Source organism: Leiobunum rupestre, chromosome 7, assembly GCF_980474605.1.
Source record: "Leiobunum rupestre chromosome 7, qqLeiRupe1.1.hap1, whole genome shotgun sequence".
Classification (NCBI taxonomy): domain Eukaryota; kingdom Metazoa; phylum Arthropoda; class Arachnida; order Opiliones; family Sclerosomatidae; genus Leiobunum; species Leiobunum rupestre.
In genome coordinates, this window is record NC_143390.1 from 20,279,646 (window position 1) to 20,298,894 (window position 19,249).

General features: G+C 37.1%; 3 protein-coding genes across 3 annotated transcripts in view; all 3 read left to right on the forward strand.

Annotated features, from left to right (window-relative positions):
* The window catches only part of LOC149935076 (uncharacterized), a 323,937-nt gene that overhangs the window by 84,671 nt on the left and 220,017 nt on the right, over window positions 1-19,249 (forward strand). The gene's annotated exons all lie outside the window — the stretch shown is intronic.
* Window positions 4,500-5,393, forward strand: LOC149935080 (uncharacterized). Its single transcript, XM_090153533.1, has 2 exons — window positions 4,500-4,716; window positions 4,771-5,393. Exons 1-2 carry the CDS (start codon window positions 4,500-4,502, stop codon window positions 5,391-5,393), a joined length of 840 nt encoding a protein of 279 aa, XP_090009659.1.
* Window positions 18,030-19,235, forward strand: LOC149935081 (DNA oxidative demethylase ALKBH2-like). Its single transcript, XM_090153535.1, has 3 exons — window positions 18,030-18,307; window positions 18,397-18,520; window positions 19,164-19,235. The coding sequence occupies exons 1-3, from the start codon at window positions 18,030-18,032 to the stop codon at window positions 19,233-19,235; spliced, it is 474 nt and encodes a 157-aa protein (XP_090009661.1).

Here is a 19,249-nt window from a genome sequence, read left to right on the forward strand (position 1 = left end):
GTCCGGACCTGACCATCATAACACGAACTCAACATTCACAACCTACGCATAAACATTACAAAAACGTAATACACCAAACCGTCACGACGGTGAGCGAAAAAACACCATTCAAACCAAACCGCAAAATAATCCGTTAACGCTCACCGTCACACGGTGGTTTTGCCAACCCTTCGAGAAGCTGCGCACGCAGAAATCTCGAGAAACTGCGTACGCAATGATTAACCTTTGCACGAATAATGCGAACGCGTTCGCAGGACAGACACGCAGACGGACAGACACACAGACAGACGGACAGACACGGTGATTGTATAACCCCTCCTAGGGGACTTTGTCGGAGAGGTAAAAACTATTAACAGATACGAGAGACTAGTGACATCTATATCACGAGCTCGGCATTTTTACACACTGATTGTTTATAAACAAAAAGGCGCGCAATTCAAATCTGACAGTATATGCCTAACACTGCAGACTGGATCTAATTTATTATTTTTGGTTAGTTGGTCGCATTTTATTTATATTTATTATTATTATTATTATAGCATCACTATGGTGGGTGGCACCCGGTGCGGTAACTCAAAAGGTGTCACCTACGTTTACCTCCTTTCGCATGGGCGTATCATGTATAGGCGTCCTCTCAGGGGATGTGAGCTACTTTGGCCCCAATAATTGAGTGTCACCCTCTCAAATGATCTCCGAGGGTGACCGCACCCCTCTCACCCCCGTTGAGACGAAACTGCCTTCTAGAAAGTTAGCCAAATAAATTTTCAGCTTCGCTAAACTATGGTGTGTTTTGGTAATTGTAAGTTAGATCGCGTTGCTAAACGAATGATTAACCTGAATAACGTTCTTCAGTTGAAAGTACGATTTTTTACGTGGATGTAATATTTATACAATTAAGTGTTACCTCTAAATACACTTTTGTGCGTCCACTTTTGTGCGTATAACCCCTCCTAGGGGACTTTGTCCCCTCGGAGAGGTAAAAATACTGTATAATATTAATGATAATATCGCATTAGAAATCCATCAATATTTGTTAAACATGGATGTAATTATTCAATACTGGTAGAGGTTGTTGACTCAAGAAATTTCTATAGTTCCATTATTTATAACAATCAGCTTGATGGTGATTTTAATGCAATTATTATTTGCATCCTGTTAATAGATTTCAGTAATTTAGCTTCTTTTGATTGAAAGAATAATTAAATTCAGCTTCAGATAAAGTTTTCGTTTGGCTTGCTTTTCTCATCCTTTGTAGCAATTTAAGTGAGGTCTTTTTGCTTAATTCAGCACTTGAAACAGTCAACTAACCAGAATACAAGTTCCCTTCAAAACGTCCCTTAAAATAAAATAAAAAGTTAATTCAACTAATTGTTGGAAAGTTTGAGACTAGAAAGTGAAGAATAGTAGATTTTATAAAATGTCTTTACGCTTGCCCAACTTGTTGAAATGTTGCCCTGGAATGGTTCAGCCAATGCCTAAGAATGAGTTCATAAACTCTTTAGTGGGAGAGAAAACGGATCCACAGCTGAAGCGGGGAGGCAACATTTCAACAAGATGGCCAACGTTATTTTATAACCTTATCAACTTTGAATCATTTCGGAGGTCCAGTGACTTTACAAAATGAAAGCGTGATAGGAAAATGCAGCTTGCAGAGAAATTGAAGATGTATTAACATAAATTTTGATCTTTCCAATTTGGGTCCTAATCAGTCCAATTGCCGGTCTTGTTAAGATCACAACAAAACTTAATACATAGGTGGCTTTATAAATATTCACAATTAAAATTTGCGTGATTAACAAAATATGATACATGAACTTAATATTCATCATTAGAAAAGCACACAATTAAAAAATAAGAAGCACACTAACAAAGTAATACAACTTGAAATGTGCATTTCTGGTTATTACCTAATTATTTACGGTGTAAAATAATTTTTTTTAAGTTTGGGAGATTTTCACCATACTCTTTTGCGTAAGTTTTCATTTATTTACTCTGCTATGAGGTTTAATAAATTACTAATTGTTAAAATGCACATTTTCTAATAACCTAACCTAAATATCACAAGAGATAACGTGTTTCGCTAAATAGACCATATTCCTATTTACGCCAATCGGTGAAAATGGGGAAGCTCATCGGGGGACAATGGAGTCTTTGTGCGGGCCTAATAGGTTCAGAGGGCTCTGACCGATTATTGAGTAGTCTTTGATCGTAGATTGTTAAAATCGCGGCGTAGTTACACTCGGAGTTTGTTTTGACAGTTTTTTCGACGGTTTCCATTACGAATGTTTGTCGTACGATGAAGATAAGTTATTTATTTTATTCTTTTATACTTGCACTTCACTTGGAAAAAATTCTAGAGTAAAATTTGATTTCTATCGTTTCCCCCCCCCCCCCCGAGATATTTCCCCTAAGCCTTGGCATATAATGCATGAAATTATGAAATAGAATTATTAAAGCCACTATAAAACCCTTTTCGTTTTACTCAAAATCGCACATTAAGTTTTTTTTAAAACTAAGCTGTTTTGGGCTTAAGATCTTTGAAATATTTAAATCTTAAGATATTTTGCTGAATAGTTAAAGAATGCTGTGTAACAAAATTATTAAGTTTATTTCAGTTTCTAAGTGATGATGATTTTAGGATGAAATGGGCAAAAGCTGTCAAAAACAGTCTTAGGATATAAAGAACTAAGAAATAGTTTGTTTGATACATTTTGAAGAAAACTCGTGTTTGAGATCATTTGGTGTTGGAAAGATACCCATTCTGAAACACTATGCTACACTACCGATATTTCCCTGGTCAACTGAAAATACTGAAACTGAGCAACATTCAAACCACATTTATTCTCTGGCAGCCGAACACTACAGCAAAGCTTTGAAAGAACATTCTTATGTGTATACTAGCATGACCGATAAGTATATTTTACAAACAGGCAGTAGTGATGATCAAGGTCTTGGAAAATCCCATCCCACAAGCTGAAGAACCAATTATTGATTCCCAATAAGTAGTATTGGATCTGACTATAGTACTATATCACTGACAACTTAAAGTACAAATTTGTTTTTCAACTAAGGCAAAAAGGGGAAATTGACTTAAAATAAATTTCTATGCAGCGATAAAACAATTACATTTTATATTGGATTTCCATCCTATGAACAATTTTGTGCTTTCTACCAATTTTCGTTGCCCGAGGCAGCCTCTGTATCATACATTGGCCAGGAGGGTAAAACTAAAGAAGTGCTTGATGAGATAGAGAATGTTAAACGTGGTCCAACAAGATAATTACTCCTATGGAGCAAATTTTCATTGTAATTTATTAAAGTAAATTAAATATACATTTGGAAAATTAAATATTTTGTTTTGCTTCATTTTGTACATAGTATCACAATATTTGAAAATAGAAAAACAATCTAAACTTAAATTCTGATTTCTCAATTTTTTTTAAATATCTCTCTACCACATTAGCTTTTTAATAAAATATGTATTGTGCAAAACACCAGTTGTTGTGTGGCTACGCTTCTGTCCATTTCATTCTAACATTTTCATCAGTTGGAACATGGATTGTATTGGAAACTGAAAGAAATAATGATTTTGTGGACTGTTCCCTGGTGTCGCTATGACATTCTACCACACAGCATACTTTAACCATTCTGCAACATTGCAAAATACCTTAGACTTAAATATTAAAAGATCTTAAGCCAAAAACCCGTTAAGTTTAAAAAAATCTAAGTTTGCAATTTTTAATAAGACAAAAAGGGTTTTATAATAATAGTAGTCCTATTAAAAATTCAAGCTTAAATAACCCTTTAGTTCATGCAATATTTGCCTAGGCTTAAGGAAAATACCTTGGGGAAAACGATAGAAATCGAATTTCACCCTAGAATCTTATTCCAAGTAAAGTGCAAGTATAAAAGAATAAAATAAATAACTTATCTTTATCGTACGACAAAAATTTGTAATGGAAACAGTGGAAAAAACTGTCCAAACAAACGTCGAGTGTAACTACGGCGCCATTTTAACAATCTACGATGATAATATCGAAACTGCAAACCACAAAGAGGCCCTATACAGTCACCCTGACCGATTAAACGATTCCTTTCTTTTTGCCGAAATCAAATCTGCAGTAAAACGACTCAAGAGAGGCAAGGCAGCTGGCACGGATGGGCTCCAGGCTGAGTGTATCTTGGCGCTTGGTCCTTTGGCGCTGCATTGTCTTCTATGCATTTACAACGAAATTAAGGAGAGTGGGAATATTCCGGATCACTGGAAAGAATGTAGGGTTAGCCTCATCCATAAAGGGAAAGGAAAGCCAGAGGATGACTTTGGGTCCTATAGACCTATTGCTGTAACCTCTATCATGTATAAGCTTTATGCTATGTTGTGGAAGGAACGCATCTATACATACACCGAAATTAATGGTTTCCTTAATGAGGCCTAATATGGCTTCCGCCATGGCCGACGAATAGCAGACAACCTCTTTATCCTGACCCAGCTCATTGAGATGTACCAAACCCAGAATCGCCCTCTTTACTGTGGTTTTTTGGATTTACAGAAGGTTTACGACAGCGTCCGGTTGCCCCAGCTATGGGAGGTACTTGAAGAAATAGCAATCAGTCAGAAAGCAATATGTTGCCTAAAGAGCCTCTACACAATGAATACTAATATCTATAGTGTTCAGGGAATTACTACCTCTCCAATCCCTACGTCGGTGGGCTTACGTCAGTGATGTCCGCTTTCTCCTGTTCTTTTTATTGTCTACATCAACTCCCTAGCGGATTGTCTAGAACATTCTACTCATGGTGCAAATATCACCGGTACATCAGATCTCCGATTACCTTGCCTACTGTTCGCGGATGATGTACTCCTTTTAGCAGACACTTCAACTGGATTGCAAGGCCTCCTGGATATCTGCACATCTTTTGCTGCAGCTCGCGGATTAAGATTTGGCAGTGATAAATCCAAAGTACTGATTTTTGGCTTGGGAGAGCGCGATGGCCCTTTTACACTCCATGACTTCCAAATGGATATTGCTACGGATTACAAATACCTTGGAGTTGCGTTTTCCACGACAGGAAACAATTACTCCCTTTTATACGAACAGCAGATGGTCTCGAAGGCCAACAAATTACGATGGGCTGTAAAGCATCTTTCTGAGAACTCTTATAACAAGTATACTGTTGGCAGAACATTGTGGAAGGCAGTTGCAGTGCCCGCTCTTACTTATGCCAATGAGGTTCTGGCCGTGTCACCTTCAACCCTAGCCGCCCTTGACTATGCGCAAAGAGAAGCTGGACGCAGTGCTCTATCAGCGGGGCCATTTACAGCTAACGCGCTGCAATCAAGGGTGAACTTGGTTGGAGTACCATGCAGGAACGAGAAGCCGCCAGCAAACTGAAGTATGTGGGCCGTTTACAATTAATGCCAAAATCAATGCTTCCTGGAGTAGTATTCAGATCCGTCAGACAAGCAGGCCTTAGAACAAGTTTTATAAGGAGATTTGAACAGCTGGATAAAATCTATGGCATAGGTACGAAAAGAGGAGCCTCGTCAACTGAACAACAATGGTGCTCAGTGGTCGCAGGGGAGGTACGGATGGCAGCGGAGACACTATGGAAGAATGAATTGAGCGAGAAACGTAGTCTGGACATTTATAAAACCAAACCCCTCCCGGCAGTCGAATCATTTTATGACGGATCATGGTACAGTGGTCTTTTATTTGACGCGCGATCTGGAGCTCTCCTGACTGGCCAGCGACAGTCCCAGCTTACTGGGTTATCCCCGGCCTGTAAATTGTGTAACCACGCGGTGGAAGATTTAAGGCATGTGCTACTGGTGTGCCCGGCTCTCGATGATGAAATGTCTATATCTACATGGCGTCGTGCTAATCTGCTAACCCCTTTGGACAAACTATTAGGTTTTAATGACTCTACTGTTGACATGGATTGTGTTAAAACCATTCTAGGTAAATGGAAACGTGCTAAAGATCAGTGGCGCCATGTAAACTGTTAACTCAATGGTCAAGAAAGAAAAGGTAACTTATCTTCAGACAATACTCTAAATCAAAATGTTTTTCTTTTTATTGTTTGTGTGTATTATGTGCCATATCCTTTTCTGCTTTAATTTTATTTTTAGTTTTTCACTTTTTAACACTTATGAAATCTAAGCCTTTGATGATATATTATATGATATCTGTGATAATATGTGATACGATACATTATGTGATATATGCCAAATAGACCGCGCTCCCTCAGGTTTGGTGAGCCGCCCTGTTACAAAAGGGTTGTAATATTTTTTACAGGTCAATAAAGAAATCTTGAATCTTGAATCTTGACGATCAGAGACTACTCAATAATCGGTCAGAGCCCTCTGAACCTATTAGGCCCGCACAAAAACTCCATTGTCCCCCGATAAGCTTCCCCCTTTTCACCGCTTGGCGTAAATAGGAATATGGTCGATTAAATCTAGATTTAAAATGACTGGGGAGAAAATAATAACTTAACAGGGTTAAGATAACTATAAATATGACAAAACACTTTAAAAACACAAAAAAGAACTCAGTAAATTTAATTGTTTTAAGAGTAATTGATTTCTCCCACCAGCTTGTTATATGACTTTTCCATAAATTTGAATTTTTGAAATATTTTAAAACACTTACTTTGCTGGTTTATTGAAAATTTTTGCCATTAACGTTTCTTTTCATGATGACAAATGTTTTTAGTCCACCAAATTCTGTATATAGAAATCAAATGTATTGGTATTTTAATCATACTTTTATATAGTGGTAGATTAGTCATACTTTTACTCATTTCTTTTTACCTATGGCACCAAAGAGTTAACATTAGAATCCATCCATTTACTTGTTTGACTTTCAATTGGACTTTAATTGATTGTGAAATTTTTCATTTCTGAAAGTTCAATAATTCGTTTATTAACTTCTGCGAAATATTCTGTTGTTTCAATAACATTATAATAGGATAAACAACATCTTCAACTAATTCAGTTACATGGCTCAAAATATACACCAACCATTTTCTACCGTTAAAGAACTGTCTGGAATAATTTATTTATTTATTTATTTGCAATAAAAAAACCACGAAGTTAGGATAGCTTATATGTAGCGGTAAGTACATTTAGACAATACAGTAGGTATAAACTAAATGGTATTACCAAATATAATAATAATAGGTATATTACAGGGAACTATGTTTATATGTTAAAAGATGTTCACTATTACTAAAAGACGCAGATTTCTGAACAGAGGAGCTAGTAGCGTTTCTCCCCTTTCCTCTTCCCACTGGGGTATGACCAACGCCTCTCCTAGAACCAGAGAGAATTATCTCTGGCCAGTGCCAGATTGGGGTTGAGACGTGACACTAGGTGTTGTGGAGCCAGACACTGGGCTCCTGCGACTTACACGAGTTTTCTCTGTAGATTCCTCGGAAGACGAAGGAATATTTAAAGATCTTTGTTTTTGTTGTAAAGGTTGAGGAGGAGTATGAATTGATAGATTTATAATTGAAACTGCTTTTTTTAGAGTGACGGTTTTGGCTCCAGAGGTCACACCTAATGAATGTTTGGCATCACTTCCACTAGGGGGTTTCTAAAAATGATAGCCACATCGCAATTCGCAGAGTGAAAAAAGTTTCAAAAGAATATTCTAATAGGAATGGGTTACTGAATCGAAGCCCCCGCTTAATAGTAGAATTAAATTTAACAGCTACCTCTAGGAATTCTAAAATATTACTACTACGGTACTATTATAGGTAACTATTGCTATTGGTAAATTATTCCATATTAGTTTGAATGACTATTAAAGAGTTTCATCTCAACGAGTTTGCTCTTTGGTTGGCTGGGGGAACCCAGTTAGATGCACTATTTTGCCAGCTATGTTACTGATACTGAGTAGGTGTAGATGGAGGTTTTATTGAAGATGGCGAAGTATACCCCTTGAAGTTGCATTTCCTATACTATTTACAGGAGCGCTGCCTCTGGGCAATCTAAGACTGAATCTTCTTCCATTATGGCGATTCAAATTAGATCCCAGATTTGAATTCCTTCGTTGATTTATAGGAAGATTTCTGAAATTTTACAATTAGTATCAATGGTTTTCTTGTCATAAAGAGAAAGTCTTAAGTTACTTGGGAGGTAGTCATGACATATCTCTCATTCCCGAGCTGGAAGTATAACTTGATTAGCGAAGGACTACCAGCAGCCGTGATTTGCGAACCAAAGCATCATCAGACTCAATAAAAATGTAATCACCATTGTTGTTTCCGGGCTATGGATTTGACCTCTGGCTTGAGCTCCTCGAACCACCACAACCTAGAATGTATAACGAATTGTTTAGTGTAAAAAATTATATTAAAACAATTGTGTTAATTTCTTCTTACCTAATACTTCGAATTCCTGGCATAATCAACAATTAACTTGAATAAAAATGAACTTGAACATTGATAAAAACATGAGGTCCATCGTGTTTTTCTTTAATAACCATGAAGTTTTCTATTGAAAATAATGAAGATTAACATTTTCTGTCATTGAAAGCCACGACTGCGCCATTAACAACCTAAATTCCTTCATTAATAAAAAAACACTGTTAAGACACAAGTACTTGCTTACCATTAGCGAAACTTTAATGTTTTAGGACATCATTAAGTTACCGTCTTTACGAATGAAATTATGTTGATTTAATCTTGTTATTAAATAAAACGAAATTTCGTGTTCCATTTAAATTATTGCATCGAAGTAACACTAATGTAGCGTATTCTCTGTTGATTAAAAACGAAAGCGCCGCCCAGGTTTTGAACCCGAGCCCTTCTGCATGACAGGCGAATGTTCTACCACAGAACCACCGATAGATATTACGCTTCTTTAAAAATTATAAACTCAGCTTAGCGGAAGAGTATATTAATGGTTTTTAAAGTCTAAATTTTTTACGTATGTAATTTTAAAGGTCAAATCTTGTTTTAGCGCAGTCAGCCGAGATAAGAGGGTTAAAGGTAGACCCTGTGGGTGGTCCACTTTGTTAGTTTTTTGTTATTTATTTACGGGTTTTCTTATCGACCTATATATAGTTGTGTTAATGCAAAGTCGATAATTTAACGTTTATTGCTTTAAGAGCTGTCGGTTAGCAAATTGGCTCTCTGTACTTTGTTGATGGTAAGGTTTTTGCTTCTTGTAAATATATTTGGTGTGGATATTTGGATATCTACGATTTCTAACGCAGTCATTATATGATATTGGAAATTGGATGGTATTGGTCTTTTTCATGTGGTATGTGTCACAACGTCAACTGAAAGTCTACGAGTGTTGAAATAAAATGAGCGTTAAAGATGCGGCAAGTATTTCGTAATGGAGAAAAAACCAATAACATCTGTAGATATTTCTTTCATTAAAATTTGCTTCGTATTATATTCAACTGATAAACATGTACTTTAAAAGGGGTTAAATTCAATTGTGCATTGTTTTAGTAAGTCTAACTCGTTGTTGTAACTACTTAAATTATAATATTCTGAATAAATCTCGTCTCAATTATTAAACTTTTAAACCGGGCGGGATTGAACCGAGAATAAGTTTTTAGTAAATAACTCTGAATTGCGGAGATATCTTTAAGGGTCGTCTCGATAAATTAATACCACTAGGGACCATTCTTCCGAGGAGAGGTATATTTTGGCTTGCCAACTTGTTTAAATTGCTGTCGAAGCGAGAACGTCGATCTAAAAAAGTTGTGAACGGTGTGTGCTTTGTGCTTTTTAGTCATGAAAGAAATCTAACGTAAAGGCCTAGTCGACGTAAAGTTGTGCCGTTTACTTGACGGCGCACACCGCTAGTTTTGCGGGGCACAACTTTTTTAAATCGACCGCTAGCGTTTTCACGTTTTGAAGTGAATCGCGTCGTCTGCTTAAATGTCAACTTTCTAATGCGAATTAAAAATTAATTACGGTCACAAAATAATAAATTAATTGTTTTTAAGATATATTATACTGCAAGCTTCACGAAAAAATAGCTTTTAATTTTTATTAAATGTAACCTTTACTCTTTAATTTTTTAATACATCATTAAACTTAATTAAGGTTTTCTTTTTCAATTTTGTTCAACTGATAAGACACAACAATACACTTTAATAGTTTTGGAAAATTTAAAAAAAGCGGGCGCGTGCAGAGGCTTGCGATGTTGCCGACTTGTTGTGCGAATAAGTCGAATGGGGGAAGGAAATCGAAAGAGAGAGAAATCAAAAAGTTGTGAACGGTGTGCGCGGTGTACGTTTTGTGCTTTTTAGCAAAGCATATTGAAGGAAGAAGTGGTGTGCGCTTGTGAACGGTGTGCGCTTGTGAACGGTGTGCGCTTGTGCTTTTTAGTCAAGGCCCAAAATACTAGGTTAGCGTTTCTGAAACAAAAGCAGACGATTCAAGACGTCAAAAGCGAGGACCGAAACATAGTGTCCCAGAATGCCCTGGAATGCACTACTTTGCGCGGGAAAATATGTCGAATAAAGTGCTTTCCTATCGGTGAAAAAGACCACGTGATCGATAGCTCTTCAAAAAGGATGTCAAGCATGTGAGGGAAGGTAAAATCTGAAGGCACTATTAGCCTTTATCTCAATATTTACTTTTGGTATTATATTTAACTGATAAACTTCTACTGTAAATAGGGTTAAATTCAATTGTGCATTGTGTTAGTACGTCTAACTTACTGTTGCAACTACTTATTTTATAATATTCCGAATAAATTAAACTCGGTTGCTTCGTCTTAATTATTTTAATTATAATTAAAATTTTATACCGGGCGGGATGGAACTGGGATTACGGTTTTAGTAAATAACTCTGAATTGCGGAGATATATCTTTAAGGGTCATCTCGAGAAATTAATACCACTAGGGACCATTCTTCCGAGGAGAGGTAGGCCTATATTTTGGCTTACCAACTTGTTTTAATCTAATATTGAAATTGTTGGTTTTTTTCCCGTCGTAAATTTGTATCTTCTATTTTTTTAAGCGTATTTACTTCTTCCGCGAAATGGTTTATTTATGGTGAAACCTTTGTGTCGTTTATTTATTATCTATTAATTTTTTAAGCGTATTTACTTCTTCCGCGAAATTGATCGTTTTTGGTGGCACCTTTACTCCGTGTCTTGAAGCTTACCCGGTTTGATTATAACTACGTCGAAAGTTCGTAATTTATTTATGGGGTTTCTAATCGACTTAAAATTTGTAAAACAAATATAATTGTATTAATGCGGTTGCGTTGGCTTGACGTTTATTGATATACGAACTGTCGGTTAGTCTGTAATATTCAGTCACGTGGTTGTTTTTTGCTTTGTTAACGGAAAGGTGTGTTTCGCTTCTTGCTTGATTTCTCAAGCTTGGTTTCCACCAGCGCGCGTCAAAAAGCGACACTCAGCTTTGAAACGTGCAAATGTTCTTACGCGCGACAAAAAAAACAACATTATGACGCGCTCTTACGCGCGTTGGTGGAAACCAAGCTTAAGTATTTGCAATAATTTAAAGCTTGATTGCGTTATAATATTTTTTTATTGGTCATTTTTGCTCTGACGTAACATCAAATAAAAAGTTGTCAAAAACGATATTTGGCGTTTCCGGCGGATATGGAAATGCTACACGTGAATCAAGATATAGGTATGAAAAATATTAGTAAAATATTAAAAAATAAAATTGGTTTCAACTTGCTATCATTCATAGTTTTTGAGATAATCGCAAATAAGTGCAAAATCCCAACGGCCGAAGACTTATTTAACCGAGTGTACAGTGTAGCCGATGCCGATGCCGCCGTGTCGCGCATCTCTTCAACGGTCAAGGCTAGCAGAGTCAATGATATTTCCTTCGTATGTACATACATCGCCATTGATAGCCTTCTTAAAGTTTTCAAATCGGAGCCCTAGAAGTTGGGCATTTGCCCAATTTACTATTTTCGGTGGCTTCGCTCTATGTGGTAGATATTTAATTTAAAATTAAGTCCGATAACATTAAAAAAAATATTATTGGATAGGTAAGGATTCAGCGGACCTACAACTTCGGTTAAATCAGTAAATATTAAATTTAAGTATAGTTTTCGGGATAATTTACGGGATCCCAATTATCGTGTGTTTATATTTTCGCCTAAAAATCTACATAACGTTTCTTAATTTAAGTTCGACTTTCATGAAAGTTAAATTTTTGATAAGCTGTGGTTTCCATATAACCTAGAATTGCAATTACGTTGCTTAAGTTTAATTCTTAGTTAGATTTTTGGACAGCGTATACGTACCCCACTCAACTTCCAACATTGGAAATACGCGTGGTTATAGAGACTCTACGCGAAATTATCTCTGGCATTTTTCAAGGCCTTTCTAATATGACCCAAAGTAACAAATAAGTGTGACACTTATCGGAGTAATACGCGATGCTTACAACGTATGACCTGAAGTAACAAATAAGTGTGACACTAATCGGAGTAATACGCGATGCTTACAACGTATGACCTCAAGTTACAAATAAATGTGACACTTATCGGAATAATATGTTGTGCTACAACGTATGACCTGAAGTTACAAATAAGTGTGACACTTATCGGAGCAGTACGCGATGCTTACAACGTATGACCAGAAGTAACAAATAAGAAAGACACTGATCGAAGGAATCTTCGATGCTTTCAAGGTATGACTAAAAGTAACAAATAAGTGTAAATACAATTATGTGTGGCCGTGGTTATATATGGGTTGTGATACCGGCGTTGAAGGTTGCTGTGAATAGTTCAAACAAACTTAACACATTAGAAGGATTGTATGTATTCTGACCGTCTTACGTCTTGTTATTATATATTTTTCTATTACTTATTTTGGCTATGAAGAGTGATCGATTGCGTTATTATTATATACTAGCTGAGAAGCCCGCCTTACAAGTGGTATGTTCCGAGGCATTCTTTTCCCCAAAGTAGTACAACCGCAGAAAGGTCGCCTTCCCCTTTTTCCCAGGGGATAATTTCCATGGTACTCTTTTCCCCATAGTATAGTAGATCTACCCCAGTAAGGCCCTTCCTCCCCTTTTGCCCCATGTGTTAATTACTGTGGTACTCCCCTTTTCAAATGTGATAATTACCGTAGTACCCCCTCCCCCCTTTCCCCAAATGATAACTACCGTGGTACCCCCTCCCCCCTTTTCCCATGTCATAATTACCTTGGTACTTCCTTCCCCCTTTTCAAATGTGATAATTACCGTAGTACCCCCTCCCCCATTTCCCCATGTGATAACTACCGTGGTACCCCTCCCCCTTTTTCCATGTGATAATGACCGTGGTACCCCCTCCCCCTTTTCCCATGTGATAACTATCGTGGTATACCCTCCACCTTTTTCCCCATTCGATAATTACCGTGGTACCCCCTCCTCCTTTTCCCTATGTGATAATAACCACGGGACCCCCTCCCCCTTTGTCCCATTCGATAATTACCGTGGTACCCCCTCTCCCCTTTTCCCATGTGATAGTTACCGTGGTACTCCCCTCCCCTTTTCCCATGCGAGAATTTCCGTGGTACCCTTTTCCCCGCAAAAATAACTCCAAAACTCGCAGGCGTCCCAAACCCATCTGTACTCCTTTAAACCCCCTGTATCCAATGGCTGATTTACTCTCATGACGTACAAATAAAAATAAGCTCGTCCTTGAGTCCCGATTTACAGTGCGAAATACGATCCGAAATTCCAAAAACAAACTGAATGAAAGAGATAGGGGGTTAATTTTCGGAAACCGTGGAAGGTCGGTTGTCACGTGATTTCAGTTAAAAACAAGATGGATGCGTGTGTAATGGAATTTTGGTGATATTTCATGCTAATTAAGAGTAAATATTGTGCAGTGAATATTTATTAGGGTTTTCGCGCTATTTATCTAATTTCCAAATGGTTAGAAAGCAGTGCAAGTTTTCTTTTTGTTGCAACACTGAAGAATATATTAAGACTTGCCAAGTCAAAATAAAATTATTTCCATTTCCTCGGCCAAAAAAGAATTTAGAACTATGTCAACGTTGGATTAAAGCTTGCGGTCGTGAAGATTTAAATATATCAAAAATTACCCAATATACCCATTATGTGTGCTCGGAGCATTTCTTCGATCGTCAAGGTCCAACGACAGACCATTCTGATCCTCTGCCTTTTGATCAAACTTTTGATACAGTTTCGATTGGAGTTATTGAGGATCGTGAACCTGAACCAACTTCTGATACTGTAAGTCGGAGTAATATTTAATATATCAATAATTTTTTAAATGTTATTTATTTGCCAGAAGGATAATGTATTACTCAGCGATACTTTGGATTCCGTAAATCAAGAATCAACCACTACAATAGTTGACTACCATGATCCTGGACCAACTTTGGATACCCTTCAGAATAGTAACATATTACTTGGTGAAACCTTAACTAATGAAGAAGCACCTGATATTACCGACGTACCAGGCTGTAGTACACCATTACGATCTAACCATGACCTACCGAAAATTGCCTTTCGCTTGATCGCAGACAAATCTTGCCAACCTGAAATAAACTGTCCCATAAGTCGAAACATTAACGTTGACAGAGATTCAAATATATCATCGATTCAAATAGAAGAAATCTCCAGTCTTATTAAAACCACTTCTCACTCCGTTCACCCTCCCATTCACGAAGTAGAACTTAAAGACCCAACAAAATATACTCATTTTCTGCAGCCACTATTAGCAGGGGTACCTCTACCAAGAGGATGGAATGCATCAGTGATAGATAATTCTGCAATTTTTTCAAAACTTAATTTGGAAGGTGGCTATACTATAAAATCATTTGAGATAAAAGTTGGAGAACCAAGTGGAGTTCTGCGCTTTTATGGGAAAAGTATGACTGACGACAGTTTTAGTAAACAAGCCCTTCCTGAAATTACAGATGTTAAATCATTGCATAAATTATTACAAATAATTGACTCTTTCGATTTGTGCAGTGGAATATCTAGTAGCTATTTAGTTGAATATTTTGACAATATGTTTAATCCAAAAGGAGTTAAAAATATTTTTACCAAAGCTATACATGCCAGAAAATGTGACATTGTTATGCGAACTTTTAGAAAACCAAACCACAAAAATCCGCAAACAATGAAGATGTGCAACAGTTGCTTCAATTACAGGAAATCATTGATTATTGGTGCATCTCAAAATAAACAAAACAAGTGCTCGGTTCACTTTTACAAATGTCATCCTTTTCCTCCGCTTAATCGTCTTCCAGCGCTGGACATCAACTACTAAATTCGTCATATCTTTTCTGACTTTCGTAATTTCTCCCCCCGAGTGCTCCCTATTACTTGGTTTCTTTTTTGTGGTTTCAAGCTCATTTTCAGCTTTTCGTTTCCTGCCCACTTTACTTTCTTTCTGTAGTTTTTTCAACTCGATTGCCAATTTTATGAATTCGGGCTCTCGAATTTTGCAGTGTCGTGTAACACGAGGATCTACTATTTCGGGAGGTAGACACTCAAAATAGAACCTATCGAGGGAAGGCAACATTTTGGTTTTCCAAAAGGTCTCGTCCTTGTCAATTCTTTCCTTAAGCTAAGCCTTTTGGGCTCCAAACAATGAAATCGCAGTAGATTTTATTACTCAACGCTAACTGCCCTTGAATTTGAAAGTAATAATAGTGCGTTCTCCGCAGCTTGATGTTTCCACTTTCATTCGTGCAAAAGAAACTTTTAATGAGTTCCGTTGCTTCCAGCGGGGTCATTTTTTCGATGGTCTTCGGGCATTTGACTTCGATGATTGCGCCATCGCCAACCAAGCCATCTGGCGAAGCTCCGAGGAAAGGGTTTTCACGTCCTACAAATATCCCGCAATAGCGACAGACTCGTTCGCTCTGCTATATTCCATAGCCGCAGTCTTGATAGGTGGCGTATTCAAAAGGCGTTTCACTAGATTGCCACATTCGGTAGTTTCTCGTCGCTTGCAAATAGCTCCGAAATTTGACGCTGTCAGACGATGTCGTCTCTCTTCGAACCAACGCTCGTTTGAGGCCTGTCTTTGACGGAGGTCGACTTCTCGACGTTCTGGCCATTTCAATTAACAATTTTTATGAAATTTGAAATAGACGTATAATAAATGCAACTCTTCTTTTCATTTGAGCTTCAGAAGCAAGTGCATCTAAAATGAACTACGACCTAAAATGGTAAAACCGTGTAAACCCCCCCCCCATACAGCTGCTTTGAATAGTGCCAATTGTCAGGGCGCATTCTTCAATTTCCCAGAGCTTGTCCAAAACGGGGAAATAATCCTTTTACACACATCGCGGTGGGGTGGCGGTCTCCATACACCCGTAAAATAGAATGCCGATTTTTTAGAAAATTCTAGGGTAATACCTGGTTAATAGACTTTACTTTTATAACGCCTTTGATTATAATACCAGATGACATATTCTAAGTAACCCACCTTGAAAAATTTCGAGTGTGGCATATTAGTGGAATTTCCCCCAATAACTCCTAAAAGCCTTCGGAGGAACGTAAGCGTGACTCTGTGTGTCGTCTATCCTAACGCCATCTAGTAATAAAGAATTGAAACTAGCGAAGGTACTCTTCCGCCTTAAAATAACATAGACGCTTCATTAAGCTTATTTCGGTCCCTTCTTACTCCCGTCTTTGGGGTGACCAGCGGAAATTCCAGGTTCTTGGTCCAAGGATAAAGAATCCTTGCTTGGTCGTCTAAATTGACATGTTGAATGCCACTGATGAAGTATAGTTTTCAGCAGGGGGTTGCTGGGGCTCTTTTGGTTTGGTTGGCGTTCTTGGTGCAATCGACCTTCGACTTGTTTTTCTAGACTTTGCTGGCGCCAAGGAGAGGAGAAGGAGGAAGGTGTGAAACGAGTAACAATGGTAAAGGATTTTAAGGCTAGCGAATTGGTTTTAAAGGGATTTTAACTTGATGATTTAATTTAATGTCAAAGGGAGTAATATTTTCTTATAGCTTAGGAGAAGGGTTTTCTGGATTAAATAAATTATCTATCACATAAAGCGAAACCACCGGAAATAGTAAATTGGGCAAATGCCCAACTTCTAGGGCTCCGATTTGAAAGGATATCAATGGCGTTGTATGTACATTCGAAGGAGATATCATTGACTCTTCTAGCATTATTCGTTGAAAGATATGCGCGACACGGCGGCATCGGCATCGGCGGCAACGGCTACACTGTACGTGAGACTAATACACACAAATCCTTAGGATTGTGTGTAAAAACCATTAAGGAAACATGAAAATCGGAGAATTCATTCATCGGTAATTCAGTAATCACTAGAATTCATTTAAAAAATTTGTAATCGGAAATCAGGTGTACAATTTTTTACGAGTGACTACCCCCTCGATAATATCATTATTATAGCTTTCAAATATATATATTAATGAATATAAATAGGTATTTAATTCTATTTTTAATAGGTTTTAAAAGTTAATATTGCTCTTTAAAATTAAAAATCAGATTAATTAATAGGTATTTACTAAAGAAACACATAAAACTTTTTTTAATTCTATAGATAAATCTTGAGAAATTTTTGTGCGGGTATTTTTATAAATAAAATCAGTATATAACTCTAGATGACTTTCTCCTTCAGGGACGTTAATTTGAAAATTGGGTCTGTGTGGACCAGGGCAAGAGTTGTTGATGACATCCACGGCAACGAGACAACTCTAGCTCTGTGGAGTGCTACACGAGACAGGAAACTTTCGCCTCGACTCTTAACAACAAATCGTGCTCATATTGGTTGGACAGAATTTGTTGTTTCGACCCCCGAAGGAAAAACAATTACCCCGCCATTTTTGGTGACAAAAGACACTGAAAAGTTAGGCCCTAATTTCATAAGTAAGATAATCTTTATCTTGATTTTTCGAAAAGCATTAATTTAAACTAATCTTATTAAAATTTAATTAATTAATTTAATAAATAATACATTTTAATTTTAATTACATTTTTATTAAATCTATACTAATTCCACCCTATTTTCATTGTATTAAGCAAAATACTTTACAACAAAAATTTTGTATGCGGAAATATGAATCCCGAAAGGTCAAGGAAAAGGGCATTTAAGGACATTTCATCAGTTTTAAAAAATGAAAAAGAAGTAATTCTTAAAGTCATCCCTACTATTGTTGACGAAAATTTAAAACGAGTTTACTACAAGCTTTTGAACAAAGACACAGCAGACAACCTTTTTCAGCATTTGGAAAAGGAAGTTACCTACTTCACGGGGCGAATATCCCAAATTTATAAATCGGGACACTGGCAAAGCATTCCCCGAAAACAAGTGGCCTACGGAGACATCGGGTTGTCGTACAGTTTTAGCGGGAACACTTTTCGTGCCACACCATGGGACCCAGTGCTAAAAGAAATATGTGATTTTACTTTGTGTTGGTGAACAGGTACAAAGATGGAAATGACCACATCGGCGAACATACGGACAATGAACCCGACTTGGACCCGATGGCGCCCATCGCTTCGGAATATCTCGGCCAAGAACGACTATTCCTATTGCGTCACCGATATGTTAGACACCAGGGACACTCACGCATACCAAATAAAAAAATTGGATTGAAACATGGTTCCCTTTTAATAATGCACCACCCAACAAATACCTTTTTGTATCATTCTTTGCCACGATCGACACTAAAAACCCCCGAATAAACATGACCTTCAAAAAAAATTTACCAAAAATTAGTTAATTTTGTAATCCATTGGAAAACCATTAAAATATTTTGACATCTATCCTTAATTTAATAAATTATTTATTCGCTTAATCAAAAGCATTCCTGACAAGTCATTTTCTAGTAATTAAAAAGGTAGCATATAACCTGATGACATATGTGTCAATTTTTAGTAAATTATAATTAAATAGTTTACAGAATAACCGTTTTCCGCTTCTTATAGTTGGTACGTGAGGAAGGTTTAAATTAATTATTACTATTCTTCTATAACAGCTACCCCGGAATTTGTTACGTCATTCGACAAGCCGCTTTCAATAGTATAAACCATGTAAATTTGAAAGCGATGACATGTGTTTTTGTTAAATTAAATTTAAATAACAATAACGGAAATACATTATTAGTGTTGTTTATCGTTTTTATTTAATTCGTCGCGTACCCTGCGGTATCTGTTACAAATATTTTGAATACATTCCAGATTCTGGCAGATTGACCCCGGTGGTGAAGAACCATTCGGGCGAATTGACGAAAATATGCAAACTACTCCACAAAGAAAATAACACGTAATTCCTAA